The sequence below is a fragment of the Lepidochelys olivacea genome, assembly GCF_965140295.1.
Source record: "Lepidochelys olivacea isolate rLepOli2 genome assembly, chromosome: 2".
Taxonomy (NCBI): domain Eukaryota; kingdom Metazoa; phylum Chordata; order Testudines; family Cheloniidae; genus Lepidochelys; species Lepidochelys olivacea.
In genome coordinates, this window is record NC_140412.1 from 238,560,726 (window position 1) to 238,576,015 (window position 15,290).

A 15,290-nucleotide genomic window follows, 5' to 3' on the forward strand; every position below is an offset into this window, starting at 1 on the left:
TGAGCAGGGGGTTGGACTAGATGACCTCCTGAGGTCCCTTCCAACCCTGATATTCTATGATTCTATGACGGGTGGACCTGCAACAGCGAAACGCCGGCAATCGACGCCCAGGGCTGCCATGTCTTGGCGGAGACTTGGAGCGGGAGTCCCAGCAGGAACGGCGTTGACAACCATGCCGTGTTCAACTGTGGTACCCTCTCCGAGCCGAGACCGATGGCGACGCCCGCTGCAGTCCCGCCGATATTCGCTCCTTGAGGATGAGTGGTGCCGCAAGTCCCAGCTGGACGGAACCCAGCCGGTCTGGTCGGCGTCGAGGGCGATCCACCTGGACCCTGCCCCGAGCGATCGCTGGGTGGTGATCGGTGTCGGGAACGATCCCTTGACCAAGACCGGTACCGGGCCGGAGGCGACTGCAGAGATCCCAGCAGCAGCTTGCCTCTGGAGCGTGGAGCTGACATTGGCGGCATAATGTCCTGGGCTGCCTGGAGGACTTCAGGCATGGACAGCATCCGGACATCTGGAGAGGCCTGTTCTGAGGGGGCTGGGCTACTCCACTCAACATGAGTCGGAAGTCTGGGGCCCGCTGGGGATCAAGGACTGCCTGACATGGGCCTAGCCTCTGTCCCAGACTTCCCTCGGTGCCGCTGCAAAGACAGAGTCTTCCTGGCCCTCTTGGCATGCCCCGTGGACAGTGAGCAGTGCTGACTAGTCGATGGCACTGGAGGGTGGCCGCATACCGATGCTGTGGTGCTAGGTACCAATTTGGAGTGGTGTGCCAGGGTCGGGGTCAGCGCCGACTCCATCAGGATGGCCCAGAGCCTAATGTCCCTTTCTCTTTTGGTCCATGGCTTAAACGACTTGAACATCTTGCACCTTTCACTGATATGGGTTTCTCCCAAGCAGTGCAAACAGTCTGCTTGCGGGTCACTACTTGGCATAGAACACCTACAAGAGCCGCACGACTTAAACCCCTGGGCGCAGGGCATGCTTCGGCCTGGGCTCACTGACTAACTAAACAGCTAACTAACTACAGGTATACTAATGCTTAACAAACAAACAGTTCTGGGGACGAGCTACAGCAAAGCTGGAGCAGAGCAATTCAGATGCACCTTCACTGGTGGCAAGAAGGAACTGAGGGTGGGGGGAGTGCGCAGCTCCCCTTATACCGTGCCAGGCAGGCACCACACTCCAGGGGTCACGGAGGTGCTCCCCCCCTACAGGTACTGCTGGGGAAAAACTTCCAGCACCGGTGCACGTAGCGAGCACGCACACCTATTGTGGAATACACATGACCAATCACTCGAAGAAGAACTGGAGGTTCTTCAAGATGTGTGGTGCCTATCTGTACCCCACTGTAGGTACACATGTGCTCCATCTGTCCGGAGCCAGAAAATGTTGAAAGCAGAATCTTTAGGTTCACACACATGCCCTTTTTCACGTTGTTCCTCCAACCGAGAAGATAAAGAGCAGAGGGGACCATCTGCCACTCCAGTTCCTTCTCTACAACAAACCAAAAGATGATCTGAAAGAGAGAGGAAGGAGTGGAATACAGATAAGGACTACACACCTCCAGTTACTATAAGGTAAGTAACTTTCTCCTCTTTGAGAGTTGGTCCCTATGCATATCCCACTGTGGATGGAGGTCCCTATGCATATTCCATTGTGCCTGAAAAGCAGTACTCAAGTAGGAAGAGGGTGCGAGGATGCAGATGGCAGGGCCAAATGAGGCGGATTATGTTTTATTGGGGCCATGGGCACAAGGAATATTTGGGCCCCTCAAACCCCAGGGGCACTGCAACCAGGGGGGAGGTCAGGGTGGCCATGCCCGCCCACTTTTTAACATGGGTGTAGCAACCTCAGACAGGCTCGGAGCAGCAGTGGCAGCAGGGGCTGTGGGCTTTTCCCGGTGGTGGACTGAGATGGGCCTTAGCCCCCTGTCACCACAGGGTCCCACCCCCTGCTTCTCCTCTTCCCCCAGAGGCCCCACCCCATGGCCGGGCCAGAAGCCAGAGCCAGGCCATGGTAAGAGCTACCCAGGTTCCTTAGGCCACTGTGGGGAGACATGGACTCTCTGCCTATCCTACATGGCGTGTGGAGGGGCAGGGACATGGGCCAGGGGCTGCTCTCGGGCACCCAGGGCCCAGGGCAGGTGGAGGATCCTGCGCATTACAATGGCGGTAGCTATCACTCTTGAAGCCATTTTAGCTGCATCTATCATTCATCAAAGAGTGGCCCTGGCAACCATCTTATCTTCTTTTATGAGAGCCTGGAAACAAGCTGTGCCCTACTGCAGAAGCTTGTCAGCAAAGTCTGCACATTTTGAATAGCTCAGGAAATCGTACTTAGCCATTAGTGGATGGTAATTGGCTATCCTGAACTGAAGAGTAGAGAAAGAGAAGACCTTCCTTTTCAATAGTTGAGACGTTTGCCCTCCTTATCAGTTGGGGTAGTTTGAGGGTGCTGCTGCATAGATCTGTCTGTGGCAGCCTGGACCATGAAAAAGTTAAGGACAGGATGAGTGAACAGAAATTCTGCTCCTCTGGCTGGGACATAGTAAAGTTTCTCTGCCCTCTTAGGAGCAAGGGCACAGGAAACTGGGACAAGCCAGGTGGTTCCAGGATGGATTCATTAACAAGGAGCACTATTCAATTGAAACAAGGGCACTGAAGGATGTCCAGGAGCTTATATTGAAGATCCTGAACTTTCTCAAAAGGAATCTGGAGATGACGATGGCAACCACAATGGTTCCAGCTGAACCACCAGATTTGGTGGGTACTCCTCCTCCTCATTTGGATCAGCTCCGGTTGCCCTCTCAGAGGGGAGGGATGGGACAACTCCTTAGCAGACTGGACTGACTCTTCAGGAGGCTACGAGTCCTACAGCCCCAGTATGGCCAAGAAGATGGATTGAATAGGGGTTGCAGAGGTCCCCATGGCATGGGGTGCCAAAGGCTGCAAGGCAGGTGATGAGGTAGAGGTTGGTCCCAAGCTGGTCCAGGCCTCCAGTCTGGGAAAGCATGTCTTGAAGAAGGAAATAATGGTTCACTCTCCTGAAGAAGAGAAAGCTGAGTCAGGATCCAATGGCAGTGTCACTGGAGGGAAGTCATAACCTGAAGATGGAAAGGCAGATGGATTCCTCCCAAAAGTCAGCTCTCATGGTGGAGTCAGGACCTTTCTTGAAAGGGAGGGACCCAGTAGAGCAGGAGACAACAGTTCTGGGAGAGCAAAGATGCCCTCAGGAGGAGCATAGGTCTCGGCACTTAATGGAATATGAGGGGTCCTGTCTGCCAAACCAATAGAAATGCAGTAGACACAGTCTGTGTCACATCTCTGGAAGACAAAGTTGGTACCTTGAATAGCCGAGGCTCTCGATGATTGCTGTCAGTACTTACAAATCCTGGGGTTTGTGCTTCGGAGGTACCAAAGTCACCATTGCCTCTGAATTGATGCTGGCAGAGCCCTAGACTTGTGGGTTTTCTTGTCATACCCCTGAGACTTAGTCTTGGGCTGAGCTTAAAGACTGGCTCAGTTTAGGCAGGGCTGAATCCAACTTCTGTGAAGTGGATTTAGTTGAGGATTTAGTCTCATACTTACGAGAACACTCCCTTCTCTCCTGTCAAGATCCCATGAGGTATCTGTTGGGGGTAGACTCCCTCACTCCGAAGTCAGATCTCACAACAGGAGATACACTCTTTGCTGAGTAAGGCTAATATGAGGGCGGGGGGAGAGAGAGTTATTCCCTGGACCGGAAATCATTGCGGCTTTATGGCACTGTTCATTAGGTGCTTCCTAAGACAAACTTCTTGCCCTTCCTGGGTACAACGAGGGAACAAATGGCAGATATTGCACCTTGCTGCAATGTGGGCTTCCCCAAGGCAGTAAAAGCAGCATTGATGGTTGTCACTGCTCGAGAAGGAGCACGGGCAGGAAAGCACAAATTTTGAAGCTCATAATTCTGGACACAGCCTAGTATCCAAAACAGAGTACAGGGTGGGAGGCACCCTCCAGGTCAGGGAGGCTAACTAACTATAAAACACAAAAAGTATCAGATACACCTTTAAACTCAAATAACTTTTAAAACCATTTACAGATATATGCTATATTTTTCAGATATATGCTCACAGATAAAGTAATAATGCTTGGGACCCTGTAGGTTCCAATCTGGACCATGAAGCAATGAGAAGGAACTGGAGAGGTGGTCAGTCCTCCCTGCCCTTTATCTCCTTGTCAGAGGCATGAGGTGAACAAGGGTGCATGTGTGGACCAGTGGACATCACTTTCAAAATACCCCAGCTCTGGGCATGTGGAGCGTATACACATCTACAATGGAATATACTTAGGGACCAGGGTTTCATAGGCTGTGCCTTACTCAAAGTCTCCCTGGGAAAATTCTTATACTAGAAGAAGAGGGCAAACATCTTTTACCCCTGAACCAGAAATGGAACTTTCCCCAAGTGTTAGGTTAGGTTCTGTTTGTCTAAGCTGTATTTAATGTTAGGTTTGTGGACATTACCCTATCTGTCTGAGTTTTCCTGGTGAATTAGGGATCTCTCTTCAAAAACCAATCCTTTAAGTGTTTCTCTATTTAGGGTGAGGAGTCCCTGGGGAACATGAGAGACACTAGAGCTGAGCCAGAAGGCTGAAGATCAGAGTCAGGGGAAGGTGTTTCTCAGACTGGTCCAATTAGTAATTTTCAATATCATGAACAGCAGCGTCAACTTGGCACAATCAAAGCTGTCCCATCTGATCTGAGTTGCCTCAGAACCCTATGAATCAGAACAAAAGGTGGATGACCTATATTAGAGCTTCTGCCCCCACTCCTAACCTACAACAAAAACAAAATGGCTCCCTCCTTTAGTAACAGATACAAAACCTGGGATTTGTGATATTCTTGGTTGCTATGAACAGATCTGATGTTGGTGTCCACCAGTATTTACTGGCTTTCCAGCACACTTCCTGGTGCAACTCCCATTCCCCTGCAAAAGGAATCTTAATGTTTGCTAGTCTGGAGACAGAGTGACTTGGCCACACAGGTAGCAACAAGGGTTGTCAAATTGTGTGTTGCCAATTTCATCAGGATTGCAACTTCCTGAGCCCATCTCCTGCTCCAAGTGTCACCTGCCTTACTGATGTCTGTCGCTGCCGCCATGCTATCCATTCAAATCTGCACTGCTTAATTTCCCTCCTACTTTTAGAATGATGAGGTGACTCCTGTGCTCACGTGTAGGAGAGAGTCATGTCTCAGTCTCATGGCTGTCCTTAGGAAGATGATAAAACAGTGCATAATCTTGGAAAGAGAGAATGGGGCACTGAACTTTTGCCAAGACCCCCAAATGTCCTCATGGAAGGGGAAGCAGATGGAAAGTTTTTCCTAAAATTTGAACTGAGGGGGCATTCTGGTCCTGAACATTCTCCCTAGACAAATCCAGGACTTTAGTAACCTCTTCTGTGAAGGATATGAAGCCCTCTCCATGGCAAAAACTCATGCTTCCTCTTGTGGAAGAGGATGACTTTCATGTCAGAAAAGCACTCACCCTCTTCCATATAAATCCTGAGAATACTGGAGGTGGCAGCTAGTAATAGACAGCCCCTGGAGCACTTGATTTGAGGAAAAGGGGAACTGAAGGACAAATGTATGTGACATCCCACCAGCCTATGATCTCATGAAGGCATCACTACCTTCCAAGGACTTATTGCAGCATCCAAGGCGATGGCAGCTGCAGCCCACTTTGCCCAAACGAGACCTTCTAGGAAGGGAATTGAGGCTTACTGATTGACCCTGAGGTGCTGTAGCTTCAAGGAGATATGAGCAAAGAATGAGGGCGGGGAGCACTAACCTCATCTGGGCTCTACAAATGCAGAGCTAAAGAGGACAAGGAGGGATCAAGACAAGAATGGGAAATGATCACTAGACTGCAGCCTTCTCTAAGTCACAGCCTTGGCATTTCCCATTCAGCGTGGTCTGCCTACCTGGTGTCTACATGGTAAGGGGATCTGCATCTTTTCATGTCTACCCTCTCTCTCATGAAAGCCTCCAGGCAGGAGGCTGTCACAGAGAGAACCACACTGGAGCCACATTCATTATAGTGTTCAATGCACCTCTTGGAAAGCCCTATTGCCACCATAATCAAGTTCCACTTGTTTAAGGAGCCTCCTATTCAGCCACAAGGTTGTGAACAACTGGAGACAAGCAGCTACAAACTGAGAGCTAAAAAGTTAGCAACACTGGGGCAGAGCAACTTTAACAAGAACCTAGAAAAACAGTAGATCAGTTGCCAGCTGGGGCTGTTCCTCACAGAACGGGTTATTCTGTGGCAGCATATTAAAATTAGTACTAAGACTGGACTCAAAATTATGTCAATTTACAACTATAATTTAGGCCTTTGGGCTCCAAGACATGTTATTGGGGTATTTTTAGTCAATATCATTTTATAACTAACAAAGGTTACTAAAACACAAAAGTTATTTAAATAACAGTAAGTATCTAACCTAAAAGCCAGGGGGTGAGTTAAGGAAAATTCTAACCTCAACACTGAACAAATTCAACCTTTAGATGTATTTAACTTTGTTTTCTTAATGTGACACCATATATGATATACGCCATTGTCTGCTGTTATATCCCCCAACTTCTTTGATTTTGTTGTAGTTTTAACAGTAGACCCACTGAGCGTTGGAGTCTGAATATTTCTAGTTAAACTCAGAAAAAACATGTTTGCATTTAAGATTTAGAGTCTATTTTAGCTTGATTAGTTCTCATACTGTGCTCACTTTGTTATGAGCCTGTACAACTGAAAGAAATAACAGATCAAGTGAAAAATATAAGAATACTTAAACAGATGTTGATGTAAATTCCAGCAGAGATAATATATTTATTTCTATGTATAGATTTACTTGGAGCTTATTTTTCTTCATATTGTATAACTACTGTATTTAAAAATCAAGACTATTAAAATGATTTAAAAAAAAAAAAAAAGAAGGTAAGAAATGCTTGTAACTAAGGATTCCCAAAATCTTTTCCAGCATGACCCCATTTTAATCAAGGATCCAGGCATGGTGACCTCACATGCAAGGCCATGCTGTGCAGAGCAAAATGGTGTCCTCCGCAGTTAGGAATTCCTGCGATCCCATCTGCTGATGACGCAATCCCATTTGGTGTCATGACCCACAGTTTGGGAACACTGGCTTATACTGAAGCCTGGAAAGAATCTATGTCCCCTTATTTTTAAAAGATATATATGTGCCATTTGTGGGTGGGATGGGAGGGGAGGAAGCAATATTTACAGACATAAGGGTATCTGGCCTTTTATCTCGCTTGATATTGATTCCACCATGGTGATGATGAAGTGCTACAGAATGGGGACCACAGTATTTACATGTATAAAAATACAAACTTTTCTTGGACTTCAACAAGCAAAACACGCACTGACTTTTAAAGGCATTACATATTCAAAGTCTAAGGGTTGGGCCCTGAATATATTAATAAGTCAGCAAGTTGAGAGCAATTGTAGTTTGAACTGTAGGAACGAATCATAATTAATTCAGTATTTATATATATGCTTTTCTTTTTGAAATAATGTGATTCAGGAACTACTGTACCCTGGAGTAGCACATCCTCTTGACTGGGCTGAAACAAATGTTCTAAGGTTAGAGATCAAAGAGCATGATTTCTGTTCCAGGTTAACAGACTTACATGATTTTCTGTTGGAAATTTTCAGTGGCTGCATATGTATTTCTGGTCTTTTCAATGCAAATCTCCTAAAAAATTGGAGGGGGTAAAGAGAGAGAGAGAGAAAGACACAAACTCCTCAGTTTTCAGTGTGAGTTTGGGATTAACAAAAACTCAGATTCATGAAACTATTGTAAAATATCCTGAAAGATTTTTTTTTAAATTAACCCAAAATAATACAATCTATTCAAGTGCTATTAAATCCCAGTGTCTTAAATTTTTGTAAGCTCTCCAAAAACTGCTGCAGTTCTTTTTCCTGAATAGTACATCAATGTGGCTACAGATACTGAAGTGCTATTTTCCATATGGCTTTTCTTCCAAACTGGATCAGCACTATCCTGTCAGTCGGTCATTATTCATTCCAGCCAGACAAGGAAGGAAATCCAAACTATTTGGACAAGGATATTCCAAGTTCAGTTGTTTTACCACAATGCAAGGTTTCAGAGTTGATCATAACCTTGCAATCCACAAGCACTTGTATGACAACCATGCTGACCTAAAGGCTTTGCAAAGAAATGCATTTGTATACAAAGAAAAATGAAACTATGTACCACAGTAGCTCACCTCTCCTGGAAATGTTTTGAAGGAATCAAGCCTGCTCTGGGATTGGAATCGCCTTCATGTCTAGCCTGCCACCAGGTTGCATCATCTTGGCTCATGATCTGAAGGATATCTCCTTTTCTGAAAGAAAGCCCAGCTTCTTTGCAAGGAATTGCTTTATCCTCAGTAGGATCATAATCAAATAGGGTTTTAATAAATATCTGGAAGGAAGAGTGTTTTATTTAAGACAATCCATAGGTTTATCCCATTTTTTATTTGCATTTACTGCAAAGAACTCTAACCTAAATTATGCAATGTCATAAAAATTTATTGAGGTAAAATGTTTATGTGGAAGTCTACATTAGGAAGGCTGTAGTCTGTGTAACTTGAAGTGTCCAGTGAACATGAAGATTAAAACAGCCACTCCCAGAGGAAAATGAGACCTGGGATTTCACTGGTGGACTTCATGACTGTAAGGAGAAGTGGAGATGCACAATTTTCATGGACTGAGGTACTCCCTTGGGAACTTTCTCCTGCTCCACTCACATGTAGTAGGTAGAGAGGATTCAGAAGTGAGCTGACTTCTAGAGGTGGGCCTAGTCAAGTCTACCCAAAGTCATTCATTATATGGTGTGAGTGCTCTAACCCTGCACTGGATCCAGTTAAATGGTATGTGAAGGAGGGCTGTATAGCATCCCTCCCCATTGATGACTTAGTAAAGTTGCATCCTGCTGCTTAAATCTAGCCCTGTGTCTGTCTTTCCTATGCCCACATCCTAATAAAATGTTTATATGCAGTGTAAGAGTTACTGTAATCGTCATATGAAACATCTTAAGTAGGGCTTACCTTGCCTTCTATTGTGGGTGTTTCCTCTTTGATACTTGGTATAATTTTAAACGTAATTGCTCCTTGAGACTGAGACTGATTAATATTTTGAACAGAAAACAAATTGAGAATTACTCTCTCAAAATTTTAAACAATACAGTGAGTCTAAACGCAAACAAGAGGGACACCAAATTAATGCAGAGATAGTCAAAATGCAGCCCATATATGACCCATGGAGTTCTATAATGCCACAACATGCAGCTGTGAACTCTGAAGATCACAGGTTCTGGTTTGCAATGCTTCATTTTGATCTGTGTACCACTGCTCACAATAAAGATGAAAGCTGAGAAGCTGGGATCAGCAGTTTCAGAGGCTGCCATTCCATATTAAAGATGAGGGCAAAGGCAATTTTTCATTTTTATGTACATCGGGTACAGCCCCAAGTCTCCTGGCAAAGTTTGGAATACTCCAACTAACATTATACCATTCAAAAAATTACAGAAACATTCAACCAGGTTTGTGCCACAACTGTAGCATAAAACTGTTTTTCTTGGAACTTATTCTTTTGTAAAGTTAAAAAGACCAGAACAAGGAAAACATTTTTGAACAGACTGTGTTCTAGAGAGAAAAAAAATGTAAGTCTTCAGACAAGTTAACCATTATCAGCCACCTCATCCACCCCTCTTTCCCTATGCCCTATTTAAAGTGTGAGAGTCTGGCTGAATTTTACTTATAAACCACAATATAGTCCCACTGCCTGCCTGACATTTTGCTATTGACGGAAGTGCTACTTAGTTGTAGACTCTGCTACTATTGCATGCAGACTATTCCATAAAAACTAGCACAATGCAACAAAGACAGCTAACGATTCAAGCAAAATGGAAACAGGCCTGTTCACTACTAAGTGAGACATACTTCTGCCTGCAAGCCTGTAATCCAAAAGTTTACTGTTTGACAAAACAGCAGCCAAGTTCTTATTTCACCAGCATCAGGATTGGAAACAGTAATACGGTTACCATTGAAAAGGGCTCTAACTAGCTTCTGATGTTTATATTGTATTTCAGTAAGGTAAATGGAGGAAACTGTTCACTCCTTTGCTATTGCGTTTCTGGAGATTGCTTTTTTACAAATATTAATTTTGCAGGAAAATACACTTTGATTGGAAACACAAAACCATAGAGCAGGCATAGAAAACCATTGGGAAGATGAACATTTGAAGTTAATCATCTTGGCCATTGAGCCAAACATTTAAAGCAAGCCAATCAATTTAATGTGGCAACCACACATGTACTTGAGTAGCAAAGACTACCTCAACAACAGAAAGACTTAGCAATACATTTTTTCAAAAAGAATATTTCAGAAAACAGATTAAGTTATGAATTGTGTGATATTTTTCCAAACTTACAAGTTTATATGGCTATTAGCAATGGTGTAGTTTAGAGGAGCACAAGCTGAGAAAGCACAACAGCATTTGTACAATTCATACTCATCAAGTAACACTTCATATTAAGGTTCCATTTATAAATACTTTACAAAAGATTAATATATTAATAATAGATATTAAAAATAAATAGCTAATCAATTGTTATAAATTTAGAGTCCAGCAGATCAATGTTTCCATAGCGATAGTTTAACAACCACCTGTATCACTTCTGACTGAAGTGCACATAACTACCTATAATACAAACTACTTAGATCTGTAACATGCTTATCTGGAACATCTATTCACCCTTCATAAATGAAATATTAATATAAAAAAATACAACCCATCATCAAGGAAGACATAGGGATGCAAATGATCGTACAGGGAAACAACAGCACTGATATACTTTTTAAAAATAGGCACCTCTGAAACAGCAAAACTAATTACTACTTTAATTTTTTTCAAAACAGGTTTTAAAATATGTTTATTACTTACCAAAATTTGTATTATTTCTTCAGGTTTTTTATCATCTACAGGAATCCCATTGACTTCCCTAAGTTCATCACCAATGTGAATAAGACCTATGCATTGATAAATATTTATTTTGTTGTTGAATGGTTATGTTTAATAGAAAAAGTGCACAGTCAGCATTAAGTCCTTCTATGTTTTTTTTTTTTTAGTTTACCCCTTCTAAGCTAGGCACTGATCTCCGCATCTTTCCTCCAGGTGCTGTAGAAACGTGAATATATAGTGAACACTACTATACCCAATATCATCATGAATACTCTTGAGAGAGTTGGTAGATTGGTCATTTCTCTTCCTTCCCTCTAAAAGTTAACAGTGTATCTCCAATATTCCCAGTCTTTCAGATACAGACATCAGAAATGTTGTATGCTTATTTTCTATCAACTTATATTGCTTTCCTTTTGCCACCCAGAGTAAGGTGACCAGGTGTCTGGTTTTCGACTGGAACACCCAAACACTTTTTAAATAGTTCAAAAATCATTACACTAAACCAGTGGGTTTTCAAACTATGGGAATGTAAGATACTTGGTCGCGGCAGCTCTGGTCGGCAGTGCTGCCCGGCTAAGGCAGGTTAGTTCCTACCTATTCCAACACTGCACTGCACCCTGGAAGCAGCCAGCAGCAGGTCAAGCTCCTAGGCAGAGGAGCCACAGGGCTCTGCGCATTGCCCCTGCCCCGAGCACCGGCTCCGCACTCCCATTGGCTAGGAACTGGCCAATGGGGGAGGGGTGGCGGTGCCTGTGAGAGCCGTGCGGAGTCGCTTGCATACCTCTGCCTAGGAGCTGGACCTACTGCTGGCTGTTTCTGGGGCACAGTGCGGTCTATGGTGCCAGGACAGGCAAGAAGCCTGCATCTGCACCCCAGCTGCACCGCTGACCAGGAGCCACCGGAGGTAAGCCTGCGCCCCAATCGCCTGCCCCAATCCTGAGCCCCCCCCTCAAACCCGGAGCCCCTTCCTGAACCCCAAACCCTTCATCCCCGGCCCCACCCCAGAGCCTGCACCCCCAGCCAAGCCCTGGCCCCCTCCCGCATCCCAACCCTCTTCCTCAGCCCTGAGCCCCTCCCACACCCCAAACCCCTCATACTCAGCTCCACTGAGTCGTGGGCATCAACAATTTTCTTTTCAACTGGGTCGCCAGAAAAAAAGTTTGAAAACCACTGCACTAAACAACTACTGACAGAAAGTGAGAGATAAAATTCACTTTCCTGACACAAGTAAAAGGAAAGCAAAAATTGTGTTGCAGAGAAAAAAAGGTTTGTCCAGAAAGGAGGATAGGAGACACTTGATATGGATTTAATCAGGGCACAATTTTATTATACAGATTTCTGGGACTACCCGGCAGATAAAGTGTATGCAAATCCATGTTTATGCAAATAGCTACCTGGGGCTTCCACCAGCCCCCCTTCATTTTTCATCCAGGTTCCCCAGCCAATCCATGGCTTGGACCGTACCATCCACCCCACCCTCATAGGAGGGTTAAAGTGAGCTATAAGAAAGGGGGGTTGGTTCCCTGCCATACCAATCATGAGAGTCCCCTTCCCCCGTTCTGGTCCTTTATCCAGCACCTCTTTGCTGCCTTGCTTGCTGCATGGAGAAAGGGTTTCCAACACCCAGGGCTTGCACCTTAAAAGCTATCCACCCTCACATTGCCAGAGAGTGAGTCAGCACTGCAAAGCTGACCACCACTCACATTTTGCTGCAATTTCTGACTGCCTTCCCCCACACTCATAAAGCACTCCTGCCTTCCTTTGGCAAGCCTGAACAACGTTCCCCTTGCTTCAGGAGCAGTAAATCCAACAGCTGAAGGTGTTGGAGTTTGTGATACCAGTGACATTTACCACCTACAGGTGAGGCAGTTAAATATTTTTCCATGCTATCGAAGTGCAATGGAAAACTCCCATTTACAGAATTAAATACAAGACGCTTATATACACAATATAGCAAATATCACAATACAATAGCAAATATCAATGCATTTAGATTAGGTTTCAAAATCAATTCTATGTCCATTAAATTCTTCTGAGCCTTGAAGAGGCATACTATGCCTCTTCATTACTGGAAAATACTTCTCTCTCTGCACTGAAGTTACTTCATTTCCTTCAAATATTTAACATGAAGTGAACAATATATAATTTATATATAATTTTACTGCATAATAAATATCTTCTTTTGTCAGGATTAGTTTATGCAGGATGTTATATGTAAAATTATGAATAACTAATTAAATAACCAAATTAAAACACCATGTATAGAATCATAGAATATCAGGGTTGGAAGGGACCCCAGAAGGTCATCTAGTCCAACCCCCTGCTCAAAGCAGGACCAATTCCCAGTTAAATCATCCCAGCCAGGGCTTTGTCAAGCCTGACCTTAAAAACCTCTAAGGAAGGAGATTCTACCACCTCCCTAGGTAACTCATTCCAGTGTTTCACCACCCTCTTAGTGAAAAAGTTTTTCCTAATATCCAATCTAAACCTCCCCCACTGCAACTTGAGACCATTACTCCTCGTTCTGTCATCTGCTACCATTGAGAACAGTCTAGAGCCATCCTCTTTGGAACCCCCTTTCAGGTAGTTGAAAGCAGCTATCAAATCCCCCCTCATTCTTCTCTTCTGCAGGCTAAACAATCCCAGCTCCCTCAGCCTCTCCTCATAAGTCATGTGTTCCAGTCCCCTAATCATTTTTGTTGCCCTTCGCTGGACTCTCTCCAATTTATCCACATCCTTCTTGAAGTGTGGGGCCCAAAACTGGACACAGTACTCCAGATGAGGCCTCACCAATGTCGAATAGAGGGGAACGATCACGTCCCTCGATCTGCTCGCTATGCCCCTACTTATACATCCCAAAATGCCATTGGCCTTCTTGGCAACAAGGGCACACTGCTGACTCATATCCAGCTTCTCGTCCACTGTCACCCCTAGGTCCTTTTCCGCAGAACTGCTGCCTAGCCATTCGGTCCCTAGTCTGTAGCTGTGCATTGGGTTCTTCCGTCCTAAGTGCAGGACCCTGCACTTATCCTTATTGAACCTCATCAGATTCCTTTTGGCCCAATCTTCCAATTGGTCTAGGTCCTTCTGTATCCTATCCCTCCCCTCCAGCGTATCTACCACTCCTCCCAGTTTAGTATCATCCGCAAATTTGCTGAGAGTGCAATCCACACCACCCTCCAGATCATTTATGAAGATATTGAATAAAACCGGCCCCAGGACCGACCCTTGGGGCACTCCACTTGATACCGGCTGCCAACTAGACATGGAGCCATTGATCACTACCCGTTGAGCCCGACAATCTAGCCAGCTTTCTACCCACCTTATAGTGCATTCATCCAGCCCATACTTCCTTAACTTGCTGACAAGAATACTATGGGAGACCGTGTCAAAAGCTTTGCTAAAGTCAAGAAACAATACATCCACTGCTTTCCCTTCATCCACAGAACCAGTAATCTCATCATAAAAGGCGATTAGATTAGTCAGGCATGACCTTCCCTTGGTGAATCCATGCTGGCTGTTCCTGATCACTTTCCTCTCATGCAAGTGCTTCAGGATTGATTCTTTGAGGACCTGCTCCATGATTTTTCCAGGGACTGAGGTGACGCTGACTGGCCTGTAGTTCCCAGGATCTTCCTATCATTAAACCCATCCACTTCTGCTCTTCTTTGAAGACATCTTTGAATGTCTTCTTTGAAGACATCACCTAATATAGTGGTGCGCAAACTTCTCCAGTTGTACCCCCCCTTACTATTAACAGAATGTATCTGTACCCCCTTCCATTGTTGCACAGCCAAGGCTTCCTGAGCAGCAGAGCTTGGGCTGAAGGCAGAGCTGAGGGTGGCACTGTAGACAGAGGTGGAGCTGGTCTGGGGGCAGAGAGGGAATGAGGGCACAGCTGGTCTGGGGGCAGAGAAGGGGGTGGAGTGGAGATGGAGTGGGCCTGGAGATGGAGCAGGACTAGGGGTGAACAGGTTTGGGGCAGAGCTGGTCTGGGGGTGGAGCGGGGCTGGAAACATGCTCCCTATGAGGGCTGGCCCAAGCAGCAGGGCTGGGGGAGGAGCAAGGCTGGGGAAGAAGTGAGGCTGGAAGTGTGGCATTCCTTCCTTGCCCCCATGGGGGCAAGCCCAGGCCCCACTGCGCACCTCTCCAAACATGCTCCCACAGGGAGGGCATGCCCCACAATTTGGGGACCACTGATCTAAGATAAAGTTACTTTCTGCATTAAGTGTCTATACAACAGGTGGGCATACTGGTTTGTAGA

At 45.2% G+C, this 15,290-nt stretch overlaps 1 protein-coding gene across 6 annotated transcripts in view; it reads right to left on the reverse strand.

Moving 5' to 3' along the window:
* MPP7 (MAGUK p55 scaffold protein 7) overlaps positions 1–15,290 on the reverse strand; it is a 340,212-nt gene that overhangs the window by 72,875 nt on the left and 252,047 nt on the right. For all 6 annotated transcript variants that reach the window (XM_084620415.1, XM_084620414.1, XM_084620412.1 and 3 more), the window contains 4 exons: positions 11,009–11,094; positions 9,112–9,186; positions 8,290–8,486; positions 7,690–7,754 (listed from right to left, as the gene is read on the reverse strand). In XM_084620415.1, coding sequence (XP_084476541.1) covers positions 7,690–7,754; positions 8,290–8,486; positions 9,112–9,186; positions 11,009–11,094 — 423 coding nt within the window. The remainder of the gene's footprint in view (positions 1–7,689; positions 7,755–8,289; positions 8,487–9,111; positions 9,187–11,008; positions 11,095–15,290) is intronic.